General features: G+C 40.4%; 1 protein-coding gene across 1 annotated transcript; it reads left to right on the forward strand.

Annotated features, from left to right (window-relative positions):
* Positions 1-16838: 16838 nt before the first annotated feature.
* On the forward strand, positions 16839-22489 carry LOC117227842 (uncharacterized). Its single transcript, XM_033483367.2, has 3 exons — positions 16839-16946; positions 19006-19293; positions 21654-22489. Exons 1-3 carry the CDS (start codon positions 16935-16937, stop codon positions 21924-21926), a joined length of 573 nt encoding a protein of 190 aa, XP_033339258.1. The 5' UTR covers positions 16839-16934; the 3' UTR covers positions 21927-22489.
* The last annotated feature ends 587 nt before the right edge of the window (positions 22490-23076 follow it).

Here is a 23076-nt window from a genome sequence, read left to right on the forward strand (position 1 = left end):
AGGACTCGCGTCTCTCGGAACCTTGACTGCGATTTCGCGCGATCCCGAGCCGCGGTCGAACTCCGCGCTGAACTCTTCGGGGATCTCACCGGAGGCAGCCGGGAATGCGGGTCACGCCGTGAACTTTCCGTCGGCGTTTCCCCACTTCCCTTTATCTATATATAGACGATCGCTTTTTATCACGGCTAGACAAAGGGCTCGCGGCCGGATTTTCCTGGAAAGCCGGCGAAACGAATTCCAGGCGGGTTATGGCGTGCTTCCCAGTCGATTGTTCCACTCGGATTCGGGTTTCGGTGACGGAAACCGTTGCGGCAACGAGCACGATGCCGCTCGAATATTTGAACCCGATGAACGGAACTCGTCCCGAACGCACGCAGCCGCCGGCCGCTCTTTAATTGCTCGATTGGTCAATTTAGAAATGTAGAAATTTCACTTCCGGAAGCTCGGGTCTACGCGTCGGCCCGTCGGGACACGGGTTTTCTTCGACGGTCGTGGAACACGGTGCTCCTTATTTTACGACTTTCGCTTTGCTCCGGCCTTGCCCGCGTAAATTATGACTCTCGGTGAGAAACACATGTTTGCAAAATTTTGAAAAAAAGAACCTGTACGCATTCGTGTTAAAGTTTAATCGTTTTGATGTCCTCGTTTCGTCTTCGAACGTAATTCTGTCTCGTATTCTGGAAACGTCGCTAAACAGTTTTTACTAAAAAAGACAAGAAAAAAACAATGCTTTAAATGGACAATAACGAGATTTATGGTTTACTTCTAGAAATATATACGACATCGTTGAAATTAATTGAACTGCGAAATTCTGGAAGTCGAAATGACTGGTTTCCGATTTCTTTCTTTACAGATACAGAAGTGGACGAAGATCGTTTAATATTTAACACTAAACTCCATTCCGACGATCTATTAGATCTATTCAAATTCTTTGGACTCGATTTTCTTTTCCATCATTTATTTTTCAGCTCGCTTTGTTTCAGATCAATGCTCATTCTCTTCCAGTATAAATACAGGCGCTCCTCGACTTTCGTACATTCTACTTTCGCGCAATTACTTTATGTAAAAGTAAGAATTATTTTCATCGATTGCAACAAACGCGAGCCAAATTGAAATTTCTTTCTTTCATTAGTAATTTAATTAAGTTCAAAATAATACATGTACGATCCTTGAATTTTTGTAATGCTACCCTTGTTTTAAATTTCACCTACCCAAAAATGCATAAAATCCATAATCCACTTATCACCTAATCGATAATAAATAAACATAAATCAACCTGCGCAACATTCCGCTAAGAATAGGAATATCAGACACTTGCCAAAAAATTATTCGGCGCTTAACAATTGAATACAATACAGACGACCCTCGACTTTCGCACATTCTACTTTCGTGCAATTCGCTGTTTCGCACATTTTAAAAAATTCAACTTTGCAAGCCTTTGCGGTCGAATGTTCCCTCTGAGCGGATATCGCGAGTCGAGCAGGCTACATTGTAATTGGATGCCTTCTCTCAGGGGACATCAGACTTTCGCCACCGGATCACAATGTTGTTCCAATCGAGAGGTCGAGACTTTGACAATTAAAAATATGAACGAAGCCTTTATACGTCTAGACAAATTTTTAACTATTATGGAAGATTGCGATCCCAATGGAGAGAACGTATATCTCGAGTACGTAGGGCAATACAAAAAGACACTGCGTGTTATAGAAATCTTTATCGCGAAAAGAAAGAAAAAGGAGGTACTCGACTAACTCTTGACAAGTTTATAAAGAAAACACCCGAGAGCTAAATAAATAAATAAATACTTTGAAACACCGTTTTTGGTGCATATTTTCTTTACATCCCTCTACTTTCGAACAGTCAACATTCGCACACACTTCCAGGAACCAATTGTGTGCGAAAGTCGAGGGCCCACTGTAATTAAATTCGTGCAAATTTATTTTCATAGTTCACTACAATGCGGTATGAAATAGTTTACTTTTATCGATTGAAGCGTTTCTCTCTCTCTCTCTCCCTTTCTTTCTCGTTCTCTTGTTTCTCTCTCTCGCTCTCTCGTTCTCTCCCTCGCTCTATTTTGCTCTCTCTTGCTCTCTCTCGCTCTCTCTCGCTCTCTCGCTCTCTCTCATGCTCTCTCGCTTTCTCTCTCTTGCTCTCTCTCGCTCTCCCTCTCTCTCGCTCTCTCACTCTCTCTCTCCCTCCCTCTCTCTCTGCCTCTCTCTCTTGCTCTCCCTCTCTCTCTCTCTCTCTCTCTCTCTCATTTGATAAATTCGCGAATGTTGCAAACGTACTGCGCCCACAAATTCTGGCGCAGCCAGTACAATTTGACCAATCCCGGCACATCCTCTCCTTCACAGCGCGGGATAATTACAATAAACAATCAACCCCGTCTTCGGGCGAGCGCTACGCAACTCGTGCTTCGCTATCCATCTCCGTTCACTCCCGGACTGGCGTGCACAACCGATTATTAATTCCTCGAAAGTGCAATGCAACAGCCGTCATTATGCGCCGCCGCATTCCAATCATCTGGCAGGATCAGCTAATTAATATGATCCTTAATTGCCGACCTTGCCACACTGGCAACACGCTTACATCGTGCCTAAACACGAAAACCGGACGAGGCAGCGACACGAGACCCGAGACGGAATTGATTTTCGGGCTTGCTTTGTCGTCGCGACCGAACAGGGTACATACCCAGAAACTATAAAATTTTATAGGCTCGGATTCTGATCGTTTTATAACGGGCGGTCGTTCGGAGACTAGTTCACGAAAGTTAAAAATAGTCTGCGATGTTCCCGAAAATCACTGCGTCGATTTATATTAAAATTTGTCAGCTTCTTTCTAAGTTCCTTTTCGGTTCCGTTTTCGCTCGAAAATCGATACTTCAGTTTCCAAGGACTGCTACTTCAAGAATTTAACCTTGAAAGAAGTGTAACATAGTTTTAAAAAATTCTCAATTTTGCATTATAATGCGGCAGTATTTTCTGCAATGCTCTGTCGCAAAATATGGCTTTTCATACACGACGTTAATCTATTACAAAATAATTCTTATAATTTATGTATTAAGACCTATCTTCATTCGAAAATATCCATATAAATATCCATATATATATATATGGATATTTATATGGATATTTTCGAATATAATATATAATATAATATATATATATATATATATATATATATATATATATATATATATCGCACAAATAATTCTGCAAACACGCGTGTGTTCCTAAAACGGCCGCAAACACGTCTGCAAGAACAACTGGCCAGGTGTTCGAAAGTGAAGAATTAAGGCGTTCTGCCGCGGAGCAGTCTTCATCATCATGCACCGTCGGAATTCCTCGAAATCGTTAAATCCATCGAGAACATTTATTATCCGATCGATAGTGAAACAACCTGGACTACAGACGCCGCCGTGCGCCGCATTATCTGCGGCTCGTATAATGGCCAGGGAGCACTCAACTTTCTTCGATAGGCGAGAGGTTATTTATGGGAGCCTAACTTAAAGAAGGAAAAAAGAAAGAAAAAAACAAGTAGCACGCTGCCACCGAAAATCGTAAGATTATACAATAAGCAAGGAGGCTAGCTGGCCGTGTGAATAACGCGACAATTATGTAAAGGCTACTTGAATCTCGGCTCATGAAAGTTGCCGGCGCGATAAACGCGATTTAAAAGGCACGGATTTCTTGGCGACACGTAACTCATATCGCGATGTGCGCGAATTTCAGGCCGAATTCCTTCTGTTCGGTTCGTTTCACACGCGTTCACGAGGTTAAATTGCCGTGTTTTACCTCGTCGCAAATAATACAGTAAATTCTTCCAAAATCAGATTCTACGCAAAAATGGACAATTTGGGGAGAGAAGATACGATTATTCGAGCCTTGCGGCTATAACTATACAGAGTGTCCAAAAATTATTGTATTTCCGGAAACTGAAGGGTTCATGAGATCATTTGAAGTAACTTTTTCCTTAGCGAAAATGCGATCCGTGGCTTCGTTTACGAGTTATTAACGAAAAACAGTGACCAATGAGAGGCGGGATCAGCTGGCGCGTGGCGGTCGAGCCAATGGGCTCCGCGCGCTCGTTGGCTCGGCCGCCTCGCGCTAGCCGAGCTCGCTTCTCATTGGTCAGTGTTTTTCGTTAATAACTCGTGAACGATGCCTCGGAGAACATTTTTGTAAAGGAGAAAGTTACTTCAAATGATCGCAGGAACCCAACATTTTCCGGAAATACCATCATTTTGGGACACCCTAATATTTTGTAATATTAATTGTAATGAAGTTTTGGCGTGTATGCAGTAATATCAAACAAAAGGAAAACGAAATCTCTCCTTCTTATAATGGAAAACATAGGAAATTTGTTCTTGTTTCCAACTAGAAAAACAAGGAAAGATGATCACGGTCTGTTTTTTCGACGCTCCTGTGACTCTGGCCTTACGCCGTAAATCATAACAGCAACCAGACCCAGGCAGATAACGAGCAAGATAAATGTGAAACAAATTTATCAGGCGCAATTTCCACTGCAGAAGAAATTTGCATAAGACTCGCGGCGGGTAATAATGAATTCATCGATCGACCTCGCATTAATCCTTAAGGCTCTGCTTAAGCTGCGAAACAAACGCGAGATGTCTCCGTGACGGAGCCAACGGAGCGTCGAGGATTGACCCCTTGACGGACAAATACAGTAATGTCTCCCTAACTAACGCTCGGATTGTGCACAAAAATAGACAATTTGGGAAGAGAAGATACGATTATTCGAGCCTTATAGCTTGTTTTTTTATAGTTGTTGACAATTCGTAACTATAGAAATGAACCGCAAGGATCAAATAATCATATCTTCTCTTCCCAAATTGTCCACTTTTGTGGGCAATCTGAGCGTCAATTAGAGAGACATTACTGTAAAACGGAATTTGACGCGTCCGAAAGATACTATTTAATTCGTCTCAATTGAACAGTTATGTGCAAGCTGAGAAAGAGAATGTTTTTTTATTTCGAAATTTGGATCACTGATTTGCGGATGCAACTTTGTTATTGATATTGTCGAGGAAATTGGGAACGCGAAGCATCTTGAACATTGCAAACGTTGCTTAGTTAATTAGTCCGTCTAATATATCAAGAAAATACAAGCCATCGCGCCACTTTTAAAAAAGTTATTCCTTTTTAAAAGGTGTCCGAATATTAATGCGATGATGATTTCGATATTGTGTATTCCACCTACGTGTTTCTGTCATACACAATTCACATGTAATTCAATTCACAGACTAAATACCACGAGGCTCGTATCAAATAAACGTAATTTATTCAGAATTTTTAAACCCGGGCAAAAGATCGCATGATTCGTATACGATGCTGCAATCAAGGCTTTAATTTATTACTCTGAATTATTACAGGGGCCAGAGGGTGCTACGAAGAGAGAGAGAGAGAGAGAGAGAGAGAGAGAGAGAATGAGAGAGAGAGACAGAGTGCTAAAGAGAGAGAGAGAGAGAGAGAGAGAGAGAATGAGAGATATAGAGAGACAGAGTGCTAAAGAGAGAGAGAATGAGAGCTAGAGAGAGAGAGAGAGAGAGAATGAGAGCTAGATAGAGAGAGAGAGAGAGAGAGAGAGAGAGTGCGAGAGAGCCTTAGAGAGCGAGAGTGCCTTAGAGAGCGAGAGAGAGAGAATGAGAGCTAGAGAGAGAGAGAGAGAGAGAGAATGAGAGATATAGAGAGACAGAGTGCTAGAGAAAGAGAGAGAGAGAGAGAGAGAGAGAGAGAGAGCGAGAGCGAGCGTTATGAAGATACACAAAATTAGGAAGTAAAATTAGGAAGTTAAGTTGTAACACTTAACATTTTAAAAATTTTCGTTCCTATCTCAGATAAAAATGTTTATTTTCTGTCATTCCAAACAATATAAAGATTTAATATGAAAGCATTTCACATCGTCTAGTGGACTAAGTCCCTCTATTACCAAAAGAAAAAGAAGAAATTCAAGCCACTTAGTCCAGTTATAAAATAGTTATTGCGTTTTTAAACGGTGTACAAACACTTTTGCGGGCCACTGTACATTGGAAAATAAATGTAGCGATAGATCCGGCCATCTATAATCGAGGTGTTAATTTAATCCGAGCCATAAATTCGGCGGAACGTCTTCCTCGATCATGCGACATGACGCGTCGCGTTACGTTGTGAAACGTAGAGAGAAAGAGACGTCTCTTTTTTCTCGGCGAATTCTGCCTATTAATTAGAATTTTGCGGACCGACTGCTGGCCGGCTGTTTCTTCACGATCGGTTACGATCGGGAATGTGAAAACGGGCCAGCCATGATGAAAGAGTAACATATATCCGTGATTACCACACGAGACTATCCTGTAACAGGGTGCCGATTAAAAAAAGAAAAGAAAAAGGTCGACGAGATTCCACGCGACGTTCAAAACAAACAGGCGAACCCCGTGAAAAATGATTTCGCCTATTGCCGGGCCACCGTGGACGACGCGTTAACGAACGCGGCGGACCATTGCGAAACGGCTTAGAGCTAACGACAACGTCCGGAGCAAATTGAACACGCGGGGATCCGTCAAATTCTTTGGACTCGATTTTCTTTTCCATCATTCATTTTTCAGCTCGCTTTGTTTCAGATCAATGCTCATTCTCTTCCAGTATAAATACAGGCGCTCCTCGACTTTCGTACATTCTACTTTCGCGCAATTACTTTATGTAAAAGTAAGAATTATTTTCATCGATTGCAACAAACGCGAGCCAAATTGAAATTTCTTTCTTTCTTTAGTAATTTAATTAAGTTCAAAATAATACATGTACGATCCTTGAATTTTTGTAATGCTACCCTTGTTTTAAATTTCACCTGCCCAAAAATGCATAAAATCCATAATCCACTTATCACCTAATCGATAATAAATAAACATAAATCAACCTGCGCAACATTCCGCTAAGAATAGGAATATCAGACACTTGCCAAAAAATTATTCGGCGCTCAACAATTGAATACAATACAGACGACCCTCGACTTAGAGCTAACGACAACGTCCGGAGCAAATTGAACACGCGGGGATCCGTCGAATCTGGGGCCGGGATTCTTCCGACACTTTCGCTGACTTCGTCAGTCATCGATCACCACCACGCCTGCGAAATTGTCCCGGGTGGCCGTGAAACGGATAGGCGACACATGCAACCATTCTAATTCAACCGTGAAATGCAACGTTTGCTTGTCATGAACGCTGACTTGTTCATTTCAAAGTGTTCTACGAACGGTTGGCGCTGTGACCAACGGTCTATCGAAATAATTGTTCATGATTTTCTTTGATAAAAGGATGAACGATTTTCTGCGGTTGTAATTAGCCTGCGGTTCTTCTTGCAAAATTTGCTGAGACGATGGTAAAGGGCCGTAATTGAATTAAAATAAATTGTGATTTATAAAATAATATTCTATTTATTATAATTATATATTTATTCAAATAATTATGCATATTTTATATTATAAAATATATCTTATAAAAAATATTAATATTAATAATAATAAGTATAAAATAAATGTAAATGATAATAAATATAAAATAAATGAAATAAGTATAAATAATAATAAATATAAAATGAATGAAATAAGTATAAATAATAATAAATATAAAATAAATGAAATAAGTATAAATAATAATAAATATAAAATAAATAAAATAAATATAAATAATAATAAATATAAAATGACTAAATAAAATAAATATAGATAATCATACATATAAAATAAATAAATAAATCATAAATATAAAAAATATAAATATCTTATAAATATATTGGTCAAGAATGCATAAAATCCGCAGTCTAGTTGCAACACTACGAAATTCAGTGATTGTTCTTTTCGCGAAACGTAGCTCTTTATCAATTAAAACAGACTCTTTTTTAATATTGAAACTGCAAATGTGACTTCTTATTAATCACGAGTACATTTCTGTCGAGTAAACTGCGGATTTCATGCGCGTGCAAGAGAAATTAATGAAACAAACGCAGAACATCGAGTGAAATTAGCGAACACATTTAAACAATTTGAAAATACTGTTACATTATTACGACTCAACAGACTAATTAAATAAAAACAACCAACTGTCAATCGATCAAAAGACTCCACAATCCACCGCAACCAAATAGTCGGAATAAAAATTTATTTGGATCATAGCCTAATAAAATCAACACACGCGACCTATTCAATTAATAAATTAAAAAAATTACTAAACAAGTTATTTATCTGTTCGACTTCTAGAAACATTCGCGGACAAATCGGAAGCAGTTCCAAGCAGCAATTTACGGCCTAAAAAAATTCGAATGTCCGGGATTTCGGCAATGCCCGCGGCGACACGGCGCTTGTGTGTTCGTTCGGAGGAACGCCGGGCATTCCGAAAGAACTGAAATAGTTTATCGGCGTTGAAAAGTAAGTTCCAGAATTTCGTGCCGATTGCCCAATTGCTCGATCTCCTCCACGTGCGAGCGGATCCTGAATGCCGACGATTCGACGAGACCGAGAACAAAAGCCGACTTTCTTTCTGGATAGATCGCAGCGTTGACATGGCGAAACCCCGGCGTTGCTGTGCTAAGCGACGTAAGGAACGGCGCCGATCATGCTCATTTTCATGACAATAAACGACATGCGCGGTGTCGTAGATCCCGGCGATACGGGCCAGACGTAATTCGTACGTGAAACTTTTCGTCTGTTTCCACACGCGATCGCCGGTTACACGCGATAAACGGTCTCGGCCGCTTGGCCACGAGCATACACCTCTTCTCTCCCGAGCGTAGAACGGTTAATAAAGGTGTACAAACGGCGAGATACAATGTAATGACAGTGTTACGACAACGCTGCCGTTTATTTCGGATTTGATATGGCGCCGATTCGCGCGGCACGCGTGCCGCTCGAACTTTTCGAGCTCCCGTTTCAATTTTCTCTTCCTCGCCTGTAAATTCTCCCTAATTTTCCTTCGGCTTGTAAACATACGAGCTGGTACGATTGCTCGAGCCTCGCGGCTCATTTTTGTACTTGCCGATTGTCAACAATTATACTACTGTGATCAAAAAGTAAGGTGAATTTGTTTATAAAATGTAAATTCTTTATTTATTCTTCCAAATCAATTTCATCCCCTTCAAAGTAATCCCCGTCCGATAAAACGCACTGTTTCCGACGCTTTTTCCAGTCCTCGAAACAGTCGGAATAGTCTTTTTCCGGTATAGCCTTCAAGACCTTCTTCGATTCGGTTTTTATCTCCTCAATCGTGTCAAAACGGCGTCCCCGCATTGGCTTTTTGAGTTTGCTGAATAACCAGAAGTCGCACGGAACCAAATCAGACGAATACGGTGGTTGCGGAACGATATGAGTCGAGTTTTTGGCAAAAAAGTCGCGAAGAACCAATGCAGTATGACATGGTACCAATCGAGACTTGACGCGTTTGAGACACAAAACATCCTTCAAAATGGTTTGGACTGAGCCAAATGATATTCCAACACTATCAGCGAGGTCTCTTATTGTCAATCGACGATTTTCAAGCACCAAATCTTCGATTTTTTGGACGTGGCCCTCGTCGGTAGACGTTGATGGTCGTCCAGAGCGCGGTTCGTCTTCAACGCGTTCTCGGCCCGCTTTGAACTCGTTGTACCACTTATAAACGTTTTTTTGTGCCATAGTTTGATCACCAAAGGCCTTCCGCAACATTTTCAACGTGTCCGCACAAGAATATTCGTTCCGCAAACAAAATTTGATGCAAGTTCTTTGCTCAACAAAATCACCCATTGTAAAAATCGAAAAATTCATTTTTGGCCGTTCACTAAAACACGTGTAACTCGGAGATAATTAAACCTTTTAACAAACAGACGCTTGGCAATTGTTATAGACAGTCCTACCAACCTAGGAAAAAAACAATTGCCTGCCTTCCTAATGTCCGGGAGTTTTAAATGACAATTTCACCTTACTTTTTGATCACAGTAGTAAATACGAAGTTCAGAGCTCGAATAATCGTGTCTCTTCTTCCCAAATTCGCCATTTTCGTTTACAAGCTGGAAGAAAATTAGGGCGAATTTACTGTATTCTTCTCGTGGAAGCTTTACAGAAATGAAATACTTTTTATCACGATTAGTATAGCACAAGGGAATGTTTGAGAAAGTCATTGAAACTCTTCTTATCTATGCATCAAGTCGATAAAATGTATTTAAAAAAGCTAAGCTCTCGTCAAACTTCTTTTCTAAATGATAAAACTCGCTCAATTTTAGCTTTTTAAGAAATTAGTATAACTTCGTCATAAAGTGTCCAACTTCAAGAAACTTCATTTCTAACGTTGGTGTATGGTAATGGAGCCAGTTACTGTGGAATGATCTATTGCTATGCTTTTCGTTTGTTTCCAAGTATAATTAACTTTATATTTGTCGAATTAAATACGTTAAATATATTCACACTTTTATTTTATTTACATTTGTGTTAAAAAAAAATTGATACATCTCGTTCCATAAATATAAAATTAATTACGCCCGAAAACATTACTTTGTTTTTTAGGCACAGCAAGTGGTCTCGCCATAGTAATCGATTTCACTACCCTAACTATACCAGATATCATAAATCACGCAAATACAATCTCGCGCGTCGATCAGAATGGTATGATTGTACGCTCTTCGATAAATAAATAAATAAATAAACAAATGTAATCGAAGAACACATTTTCTTGTAGTTCAAAAATCTATCTAAACGTTCCAAAAAATTGTTTATTCCGACAGAAGCTCATAAAAATCATTCGCGTTGACAGATATTACACGAGAGTCTCCCCCCCAAAAATTGTTTATTCCGACAAAAGCTCACAAAAGTCATTCGCGTTGACAGATATTACACAAGAGCCCCCACCCCCCCTCTTCAGTAATAAATAATTCGTTTTTCCTTTTCGATGATGAATAGTTTCGATTGCATCACCGGTACACGCCCCGATCTTCGATAACAACAATCGATTGTCCCATCAGGGTAGCCGCCACGCAATTCGAACGTGAAATTGTCGATTTTTGCTGCAGCGTTGCGCGAGTTGCGAAATCGCGAGGAACGGGCCCATCTCGGGCTTGTAACAAACGAAGCGTGGAGCGTTCCTCCGTTGAAAAGAAGGGAAAAGGACAAAGCCAGTTTCCGGTGTCGAAACCGGCCGAGAGACGATTTATGCAACGCACGACCTGCGTGTATGCCCGGCTGCGGTTTTCGCGCCGGTTCGTTCAATCCCAAATTAACTTTCTGCGCCCGATCAACAGTGTGTGATTAGGCGAAAGCGATCAGACGTCGTAATTTTGCGCATTGATCGGCCGAAAACCCGTACGCGGCACTACGCGATCGACGATTCGATAGACGCTGACAAAGAAATCGCGGCTGCGAGAATGTCGTGCTTCGTTGCAGGTGTTATAAATAGATTGCGGAACATGCTCGGAAACTTACTTGTTTTTCAGATCTATGATTTTCAGGAAATTTACTGTACACTCTGTGTATCTATTACGGTTCTTTCGAGTATGTTCAAGTTTGTTCAACGCGCAGCGTTTGCAATTTAATAGTAAGGGACGCTTTTTTAATGAACTTATGGAAGTCCAGTTTTATTGGATTTTTATCGAATTTCATTGGAAATTATTTCGTGACAATTGAAATGAGGAAAAATTCATTCTGCTGGTTAGGATATTTTTCGTAGCAAGGAATAAAAATAGTGTAATGATGATACTCGTTAATAGCTCGTTAATAGCAGATTTTTTTAAACTTTATGCACTCACCATTGCCATAAATGCGTGCAGATTCAGAAACCAGTAATGAATCTGTTCCTAGTGTATTTAATTAGTAATTAGTAATATTCTCTCTCTCTCTCACTCTCTCTCTCTCACTCTTTCTCTCTCATCTAGAAGATTGTACTTTTATATAAACAAAATGTTGATCCAGAAGACGGCAATAGCGTAATCGTTTTGAAAACTTTTTGATATCGCGTGCATTGCATATTTCAATGTAACAACTCACAAAAGTGTTTGTACACCTTTTAAAACGCAATAATTATTTAAAAACCTGTCTAAGTGACTTGAATTTTTTTCAGATAATAGAGCAGGACTAGTTTATTACACGACAGCTAAAAAGCTCTTTTTTTAATTTTGCTATTACTTGTAATGAAAAGAAAAAAGTTAGAAACCCTCGTTGTTCAACTTTTTTTTATCTGAGCCTATAACGAAAATTTAAAAATTGCCTCTTACAGGTCTTAATAACTTATATGCATGTTGAAAACTTGATCGAAATCGGTTAATCGATGATAATAAATCGATCTTGATAAAATTGTATACGAAAGAATTTTTAAAAATTTATAAAAAAGCGAAAGATTTCTATTTTTTTGCCATTCCAAGTAATAGCAAAATTTAAAAAAAAAGGTGTAACGAACACTTTTATGGGCCACCGTATGTTACCGAGATTTACAAGACGCATTTTTAAAATTTTCGTTCCTAGCTCAGATAAAAAAGTTAAAAGAAACAGAAGATTTCTATTTTCCAAGTAACAGCAAAATTTAAAAAATAAAAAAGCATTTCAGTCATCGTCTAGTAGACTAGTTCCTGTATCACCTAAAAAGAATTCAAGTCATTTAGCTCAGTCTTTAAATTAGTTATCGTATCTTAAAACGCGTTCGAACACTTTTGTGGGCCACTGTACATTTACGGCCCTCGTCGACGAAGTTTGAATTTTTACTGGAAGAATCACGTCGGCGACGTACGCGCGGCGGCAGTCAAGGCGCGAAACGCTCGAACAATCCGAAAGGAGACACTGGTCGGCCGAGAACCGGCGCGACGACCGCCGCTCCAATTTCCCCCAATTTCCATCTGGCAATGAGCAAGAAACGAAAAAACACGAGCCTGTCCCTAGAACCTTGGCCACGGAATAATTCTCCGGCTCGGTAGGCGATCGGCAACGGGCGATTTTACAAACAAGATGAACTTGAGCGCCTCGGTCAACCTTCTCTCCCTTTCTCTCCCTCGCTCTCTCTCGGTCGCGAGTACGCCGTGTCGCGAAGGTTATGCGATTTCCTGCGTGCACGTTCTGTTCCGTTTTCTCGTTGTTCATTTTTTCGCGAGTGAAGGTGCGCCTCTCGGCCGCGGCCGGCCAGATATTACTTAGAAGAAACGTGCGACTCGCGCTAGAACAAACGTTAATTGTGCGCCGCGCGCGATCGCGGCCTTGTAACACTAAAACGTCGTCCGCGGCGCTTCCTGCAGGGGGTGGGTTAGAAAAATCAATTTGATCCCGATCGAAGATTAATGAGTCACCGATCGAACGGGGAAACAACAAACGGCCTTAATAAGGACAAGGTGAACCGGCGGGGCGGGGGGAGGGAGAGAGAGTCTCTCCGATTCTGATCAGGGTCTTCGAGTCTGGATATATGTGCTAGCGGCATCCCCCCCTGGCGAAGGGGGTTAATTCCGCTCTAGGATTGGACGCCGGTGCATTTAAAAAAGAAATGTTGCCGGGCCGAAACCCTTCGCCCTCCGCGCGCGGAACCGTTCGTTGTTCTCTTTTTGATTCTGCTTCTATCGTGTTCCGTCGAGTGGCTCGTCTGCTCGTCCGTCCGTAATAAGCGACCGTTTCTCGGAACGGACGTCCCGCGCCGACGTTATTCAAAGTGTCAGATGCAAAATTTGAAATTCACCGCGCCCGTCGAGAACTATTAATTATAGGCGTGACATGCGCGCCCGGCCGAGCGCGGATCGGCTGTCGGTTTTCTGCAGTTCGGCGACGTTCCGGTGAAACGCGCGCGCGCGCGCGCCCGACGAAACGCGGTTTTCCCGTGTCACGGTCTCTGAATGGGCGCGTTTCCCCGCACGACGATCGTTCGTCGATAAATCGTGATTCCACGGGTCGGAAACCGTCGGCGAATTCTGCACGCGAATCTCGCGGCGCATGGATAAAACATGAAGCCCCGAGACGGCTTCCTGAGATCACGACTCCTCGAATCATGCCGATGGACCATAAAATCGATGCTCCTTGCGAAATCGCTGCGCTGCATCATGCTGTTCGAACATAAGTAAATTCGACTTGACAACGGGAACGTTCGTTGGATTTGTAAACTCGATACTCTTTGTTTCAGATTTTAGCCCGTTTTGTCCGGCTGCACGGGCGATGTTCTAAAATGAGAGGGATATCGTTTGTTTAGCCCTGACAAACATATATGTATATTTTATAATATATATAAAAAACTTTTATATTATCATATAATAATATAAAAATATTTATAATATATACAAAGATACATATTATATAAAAAATATATACATATATTTTATATGTATTTTTTGGTATATTTGGTGTATATATATATATATGTATATATAAATATCCCAAAAAATAATTTATACGTATCACACTATAACCAAATGCGCATTGTAGTCGTTTAGCAACATACGATAATTTAAACAAAATATTTTCCTAAAGATACAATTTTTTTTCTTTATTTTTCCCTTAATCGCATAACCAAATGCGCATTGTAGTCGTTCGGCAACATACGATAATTTAAACAAAATATTTTCCTAAAGATACAATATTTTTCTTTATTTTTCCCTCAATATGCACTCATTTTTTAAACAAAGTTTGATAAACAGAAATTGCAAACAAAGCATCGCGCATTCAAGGATTATTCGAAGCACTACTCCTCGATTATAAATTGCCCTAAGCTCGGACCAAATCGGTTTTTTTTACAGCTGCCCGCGCGTTTCAAATTAATAAGCCCAGAAAGAACGCAGGAACAGCATAGTACAGAATTTATTAGCATAGCAAGGGGAACACGCGAAGGGAGGAAGACCCGCGTGAAATATTCGATACCTTTCCTTAGCAAATAAAGGACAACAATGTTTTCGAGCGTTGCCGCCGAAACGTCCTTTTCAATATTTTATGATTCCCTTTCCAGTCTCGGCGTAGCTTCACTGTTTTCTGCTACAACACCGGCACCGAAAAAGCGGATGCTCACGTCACTCTATTAGCATAACGTTTTAGTTGTGATAATGAAACAAAAAACTGATACAGTGACATATCGAAGACGCCGCGACACCGGGACGATCTTTCAAAAAGTCTCTCAACTGGAGAATTATGACGTCACGGAGAAAGACCTTTGCCGATCATTCGGATGCTGTCGGTTCATTTTTTATTCGTCTCGATTCGGTTTCGATTTAATTTCGATTTAATTTCATTCGGTTTTCAGCGTTATTTCGATTCGTTTTAAATACAGCTTATATATATGTGTGTGTGTGGATTTGCTCGTGTAAATTATCAACGCGGACGTCGGGAAACGGACAAACCAACAAGCTTTAGGTTACCATTTTGGACAAGTGGTCGGTTAACGAGCGAAGTTACGTGAAATTGCGAGAATTGTGGACCGTTTATGCAATGCGAGGTCCACGCCCAAAAATGAGCCGTTTCTTTCGAACGCCACAGAATAGTTCGCTTGCAACCGATCTTCCAGAACCGAGGGAAATATTTGCAATAATTTTATCTTCGCTGCTTGCGAAAATTAATGTTGTAGCTTGGATAACAAACATTGTATTAGAAACAATTTAATAATGTTTAATAATGTTTTATAATGTTTTATAATGTTTAATAACGTTTAATAATGTTTAATAATGTTTAATAATGTTTAACAATGTTTAATAATGTAACCAAATGTTAAAAATGATCATATATTTTCATCATATTTAACCAGTTATTAATGTTGTAGCTTGAATAACAAACATTGTATTAGAAACAATTTAATAATGTTTAATAATGTTTAATAATGTTTAATAACGTTTAACAATGTTTAATAACGTAACCAAATGTTAAAAATGATCATAAATTTTCAATATATTTAACCAGTTAGCTGTGTTTGACGAATATTCTCGTTATGAACGGTAACGAGTATACTCGTCGTACGTAAAAAGTAGCGATCATTAACTGTTTAAATTGTAATTATAATGAAAAGAAAAATATATTCTGAAATTTCAAGATGTTCAGAATATTTTGAGGCCGATCCTAAACGAAGGTGTTCGCATTATTCCAAAAATAAGATGAAAAAAGAATTGAATTTCGAAGCGATTAGAATTTTTAACAAGTATTTGATTTTTCCTGCGTTTTTCGTTTATTATGCACATAGTTATACATATATGTATATACACTTGCGCGTTCTGAAACAGATGCGCCGCAGCTACAGCTGGTTAAAATCTGAATAATTTCTCAATAAGGAAAGAAATATCGTATATATTAACACGCGCGTCGACGAAGCTCTCCGATCAAATATTCGTTAAATGCAGATTATCGTATTTCCGTTTGCCACGAACACGATCCAGAGAAATCTCAAAAATCTATTTTCATACAACTTCGATTTAATATTATAATATCTCGAAAATACTCGGCAGAGACGTCGAAGCTCACTAAACTAGGCAAAAAAAAAAAAAAAAGAAAGAAAGAACCGGTCAGCTTTCGGCTCGCCCAATATGGTTACCTGAACAAATGTTCCGCAGGCTTCGACACCGTGGTCCACTCGCAAAAGTATGCTCTCAAAAACTTGTAAGTTTCGAAGCGGTCCTGACGTCACTGGATGCACGTCGAACGGTCAATTAGCAAGTGGGAAAAGGCACCCTGACGCAGGCGAGTGGATGACTGGCGGCGGACTGAGCTGCACGGGATCCGAAGTATTAATCAACAGTGGGGGAATATAATTTATCTTTCGCAAGAAAAAAGAGCGTGCCGAGAGCTTTGCCTTGGTTCTGTTTTCGGGGACCCCTGCGCGCTCCCCACGCCCAATTTCTTTTCGCCGTTTCTCTGGCCCGCCACTTGTTGTCTACCCACCTCCGACCTGTTCAAGGGTTCGTCCGGCTGTATAAAAGCAGAGGATCTTCTTGGTGTCTCATCAGTCGCAAAACAACGACGAACCAACTCCACTAGCCAGCAGCACCATGTACGCCAAGGTGAGCACCGCGTGGCCTGACGGAACGGTCCTGGGGATCAGTCTCTTCTGAGGATCAGGACCGGCCGCTGAGACCATTCTCTTCTATCACGACGGCCCTCCGTACACGAAGGGCTTCAACCCTCTCGGATCAGTGTAAACGTTTCGAGAAATTAGTGTACCGACTTTGTAGATCGTCTCACTTTCGTACAAAATCAGCGATTTCGCTGCTATTTTCGTGACGTTTCGCGAGTGCTGACGGAAGTCTAGATCGTTGAACATTTTCTTGGGATAGGTTACTATTTTGGAGTAATGTTGGATAATTTTATAGTGAATGCAGGTTTTTTAAGTCTAGACGATAGATCGATTATACATTACTCGCTGCAATTCAAAAATACAAGAAAGAAATTAAATTGAGGTTATTGGTTGAGGTTTGAAGTTTACAATGATTTAACAATGATTTAAAACAAAATATCGGGAATTGTTAATACTTTCGTGGAGCATGTGACATGTTCTCGCTATTATAATGCCTGTATTTTATTTTGAAGTTGCAGTTTTTAAGAGAAAAGTGTTTGAAAAAGTGCCCCAAAAATGAGATATTGGGTTAAAAAATAATGGGTTAAGAAATACTAGGACAAGTTGTAACTATGGTAGTTTATGGACATAGCTTTTGCAAAAGTAGGTTATAAAATCGACAGATTTGTTGTTCTTTTGTTACCGTTAAATCGCAGAACATTTTTTTACGATACCTGCACAACTGAAAGTAAAATTTATTTATCGCTGGTTGAAATAGAATAGTTTATAATTATTTAGAGTATATAATTGTTACATATATATATTATATATATAATTATAATATAATATTATAATTAATTAGTTAATTAGTTAATTAGAAGTTAACAGTTGAATCGAGTGTGCTGACTTCTTAATGTATTAATAGAAGTAAATAATATATAAATATAATTATTTACTTCTATTAATACATTAAGAAGTCAGCACACTCGATTCAACTGTTCATTTATCAAGTTCAATATAGCTCTAGATCACATTTCAAAATTACTATAATCTTTTTTACGAATCGATCTTTTAAGAATCAAAAGTTCAAGAAATTCTGCCTAAAAACGACATTGATACGCCAAACTGAAAAAAATTGCACTTCGTACAGTTTAGCACAAATCCCTACAATTCCTCAGAGAAAATATTCACCCATTATCTGTTATAATAATTGCTTTCATTGCGTTCACATTCTAAAACGTACTTCTAAAAATTCTGGCAGAAAAATGCATCACAATTCATCGATTCAAAGTCTAAATTAAAAATAAATTAATTAATATACCACGATCTTGTACACAACTATCTCCGAGCATTATTCACTGATTTCAAGCTGACTTTAAATTGATTTACCGATTATTTACTGATCTCAAATTTAACATTATTTAATATTTATTCCGAGCATTGATTAACCCTCTGCACTCGAGTGGTGACTCCAAGGCACCACTAAAATTTGTTATACCACTTTTTAAGATAATTTTGACATTAACAAAATTTAGATTTAAAAAATTGTTAAGAGCGTAACCGTTGTACGAGTCCCAAGAGAGTGAATTTCATATGCATAAAATGCATCTTGTCATATAAAGTAGAAACATTATAAGTTAGAAAAATGATTCTATATTTTCATTTAAAATATCTTCGAGTGCGAAGGCTTAAAGCACCCCAGATTAATTGCACTTAGTGCTATTTTAGGCGCGTCAGATTTAAAAAATTGTTAAGAGCATAACCGTTGTACGAGTCCCAAGAGAATGAATTTCATATGCATAAAATGCATCTTGTCATATAAAGTAGAAACATTATAAATTAGAAAAATGATTCTATATTTTCATTTAAAATATCTTCGAGTGCAAAAGGTTCAAGCACCCCAGATTAATTGCACTTAGTGCTATTTTAGGCGCATCAGTACTTTTCAGCACCGCGAAGCAAGTCAAACGAACTGTTATCCCAGAATCCAATACACTATGTCTATCACAAATGAAACCTCTCCGATAGAAGAAGCTCGTTAAAAGTCCGTAAAATTTTGCTTGCAGCTCTTTATCGTGCTCGCCTTCGCGGCGGTGGTATTCGCGGAGGAGGCCGCGAAACCGGCGACAGAGACGAAGAAGGACAAGCGAGGAGTCTACGGGCTCGGCTACGGGCTGGACTCTGGTCTAGGATACTCCGGCTACTCCGGATACTCCGGCTACTCCGGCTACTCCGGATACCCGGCAGTCGGCATCAGCCACGGTGTCTCGACCGTGTTGACCAAGGAAGTGCCGGTTGCTGTGCCCCATCCCGTCCCCGTCGCCGTCGAGAAACACGTGCCGGTCGCGGTTAAGGTAAACACGTTAGCCTAACGAAAATCCACGAGGACCTAGTCCTCGGTTAGGCGAGAGAGCGACCGGACGGACCACTTTCGATCTCGTTGTAATCGGTCCGCGTGAAATCATTAATGACCTAATATCGTTCGGCAGCTTCGCGAAGGAGCGAAACGAAACCTGATGTGCGAGAAATTATGGGAACGGTGTCGCGGCGTGGAATCACGCTCTGTTTATTACGAAGTATCTGTTCGAGCGCGATCCTCGCGCGCGCCGCGCCGCGCTCTCGGCTTGTCGTCATCGATCGCTGATTAGCATACCGATGCGAGAACGGGCGTGCGATTTCGTCAGACGGGATCGTTGTTACTTGTGCGGCCGCTGTGTTTTCTAGGGGAACCATGGCCCCGGACCCCGCTTGCCAGACGTTCCGCGATCACGTCACGCGTTATTACTCGCGGCTCCGATGCTCCGCCGTCTGTGAACCGCCGCGGTCACTATCGTGGGAAATTGCCGAGTTCCATGGAAATGCGCGATTCTGTTCCGACTGTGAGATTACTATGTCTTCTCTCCCGGGAATATTGTTTTAGCTTGTTAACCGTTCGAGTCCCAAGCGATCGCGCTCGTTCAGATCTTGTGCCGCGATCGAATTTCAGCGACGCGCGTACATCGCATAGCTGCTTTTTCGCATTTTTCTTTTTTTTCGTTTCGTTGTGTTTGTCAATTTTTCGTTCACTTCGCAGTCGATTAAGACGAGCGTTATTACGCTGTTCGCCACTTTTCGAATTGATCTCTTAAGAATCAAAAGTTCGAGAAATTCTGCCTAAAAACGACATTGATGAAAAAGAATGATTTCTGTGGTAGATTTTATAGGGGGGTCATTATAGCATTTTTCTAACTCGTCGTGCTTTAGGAGACTGCTGTGGATTTTTTGGATGCCGTTTTTAAGCTCGCGATTTATTTAATCGAAACGCCGAGATCATACGCGTTGGTCGAAAATGGAACTAGCTATCGAGAAAGTTTGACAGAAAATTGAGAGACAGTTACAGAAATTTTTGAATTAGTTAGGGGGTCATTGAAGCTCTCGTGTTATTTGCCAGGTACTGTATTGAACGGTGCCATTTTTGCTAAGAACTATTGCTAATTTATTGTTGAGCTTTACTAAAAAGCAAATCTTGATTTACAAAATTATTTAGAAGGAAATTATCGAGTTCTTCTTATCTAAGAAGAACTATTCTTCTAAGAAGTTCTATTTGCTAAGAATTATTCTTAATTCATTGTTGAGCTTTACTATAAATAACAAATCTTGATTTATACAATTATTTAGATCAAGTTCACGCAACGAGTTTGCGCGAAATCATTATTTAGAAGGAAATTATCGGGATGCTCTTAGATACAGTTCGGATAGGCCTATTAACCCTTTGTACTCGAATGGCGACTCTGAGACACCAATAAAATTCACCATATGCAATTACAAACAATTTTTACGTTATCAAATTCGCTTTCATTTAATAAACTGCTAATAATTCAAACGTAGCACGAGTAAGTGTTCAATTCTATAAAAAGAGAAGAAAGTCGAGAAAAGAAAAGAAATCTTTAGATTAGGGAAGAATTGTCCAGAATCTTGAAATTAAAATGTCTCCGAGTGCAAAGGGTCAATAGGCTTCCGGCAAATAAAGTATTATGATCACAGAAACATTGCTAAACCTATTGTATAAATCAAAATCTCTGATTTCACATTTTTTAAATCCAGAAATCATTGAAATCGTAAAGACGCTTTCATAGGAAACGATCGTATTAATTTCTCAGTTCAAGGTTATGTTACATTAAACTTATCGAAAAGATTAAATATATTCGGTCTTGTCGTTCTAACGAAACCGCGGGTGTTTCACTTTTGGTGTCGGTTAGGTTCAGTGACAAAACTATGCCGAACTCATGCTGCGGACATTACTCGAAATCAGACTAAATTTTTAACTTCTTAGGGAAATATTGCAAAAATGGTACCGCGGTTATTTAAAAACAATAATTATTTTAAGATAACGGTTATTTAAAAATAATAATTCTAAAATAACGCTTATTTAAAAATAATTATTATTCTAAATAACGAATAATATTATTCTAAATATTATTATAAATAACGAATAATATTATTCTAAATATTATTCTAAATAACGAATAATATTATTTTAAATATTATTCTAAATATTATTCTAAACAACGAATAATGTTATTCCAAATATTACTCTAACTCCATACTACTCTATTATCCTAAAACAACGCCTACTTAAAAACAATAATAATTTAAAATAACCCTAAAAACGTTGTCCAAAAATCAGCAGCCACGATAGAGGCTTCGGTCTAACGGAGTCCATGTTGTTTTCCAGGTGCCAGTCGCAGTCCCAGTCGACCGTCCGTACCCCGTGCACGTCCCTAAGCCCTACCCAGTGGAAGTGACCAAGCACGTACCGGTCCCCGTAGACAGGCCTGTCCCCTACCCAGTCAGCGTGCCAGTCAAGGTTCCAGTGCCAGCCCCGTACGCCGTGAAGGTGCCCCAGCCCGTCGCCGTCCCGTACGTGAAGCACGTTCCAGTCCCAGTCGCGCAGCCGGTCGTCGTTGAGAAACAATACGGCTGGCCGTCCAGCTACTCTTCATGGTAAACGACGACTTAATTCGCGGATTCTCACGGGGAGCCAATCTCCGAGGAGCGGCGGCGGCGGCAATCTCCGAGCAGCGCATCAACGGCGAAGACGGGCACAGATCGTCAAGACCACCGACAGAGAAAGTTCCTCCTGAGAGCGCGCGCGCGCGGTCCTGGCTCGAGGGCGAGCGGCCTTCGAGGACGATCTGACACGGACCGTTCCCGAAGGAAACACACCGCCGCGGATCGCGTCACCCTTCACTCGCGCGCTCACCTTCGCCCGTCCTGTTTCTCTCTTTTACCTCGTTTTCGGTCGGTCAGTCGTTCCGACGAGCAACGCCACGAAGATTGGCTCCCCCGAGCGACGGGGCGAGAAAGGACCAGCCCCAACCCGGTTCTCGGTGGCCTCGACACCGGGACCTCCTCGAGAGCCGGACCAATTGGATCGAGCGTTTCGCTACTGTGACATTAGTCGTAATTCTTTTTTACCGGCGTAATTGTTTAATATTTTCTTTTGTACGTAACTCGACGTAACGCGCGTCTTGCTTCACTGAAATAAAGATATCCTCCTTTTTTTTCGTACGAATGTGGAACCGGTTGCCTCATCTACCCCGCCACTCCGCGCTCCTCTCCTCCCCATGGTGCCAGCACCGAAAATTGGAGCACCGTTGCGACACCGGCAACCTTCGCCGTCGTCCTTCAAATTTGATCCGCGCTGCCGTCGAGAACGCTCGAATCCGGCGCGCTGGAAGCCGCGGAGAAATGCGAAGACTTTGAGAAACGGAATCGGGTCGATGTAGCAAAATCCTTTCGAAATCTCGTTCGATTTTTAACTGTCGGGGAGCAAGTTTCGTCGTGCTGGACGCTTCGTCGGACCGTGGATCATCGGGAGAATGATCCGCGTCGGTTGCAAATTGGGGATTTCGAATCGAACGGTGTTAAGCTTACATTGTTAACTGTCACATTTTTCTTTTGCATCTTCGAAAGTTATGTGTATGCACGGAAAGTTGTGTAACAATATAATTGTGTTCAAATTATGTGGTTGAAATATTTTGTATTTTTTAGAAAGTTCCAAATAGGGATTGTGGCAATTGCATGAGTAACAAAAGAAAGAAACAATTTTTTTTATTGTGTGAAGAACAGAGGACTGAGTAAGTATCAGATAGTTA

This window comes from Megalopta genalis, chromosome 8, assembly GCF_051020955.1.
Source record: "Megalopta genalis isolate 19385.01 chromosome 8, iyMegGena1_principal, whole genome shotgun sequence".
Taxonomy (NCBI): Eukaryota; Metazoa; Arthropoda; class Insecta; order Hymenoptera; family Halictidae; genus Megalopta; species Megalopta genalis.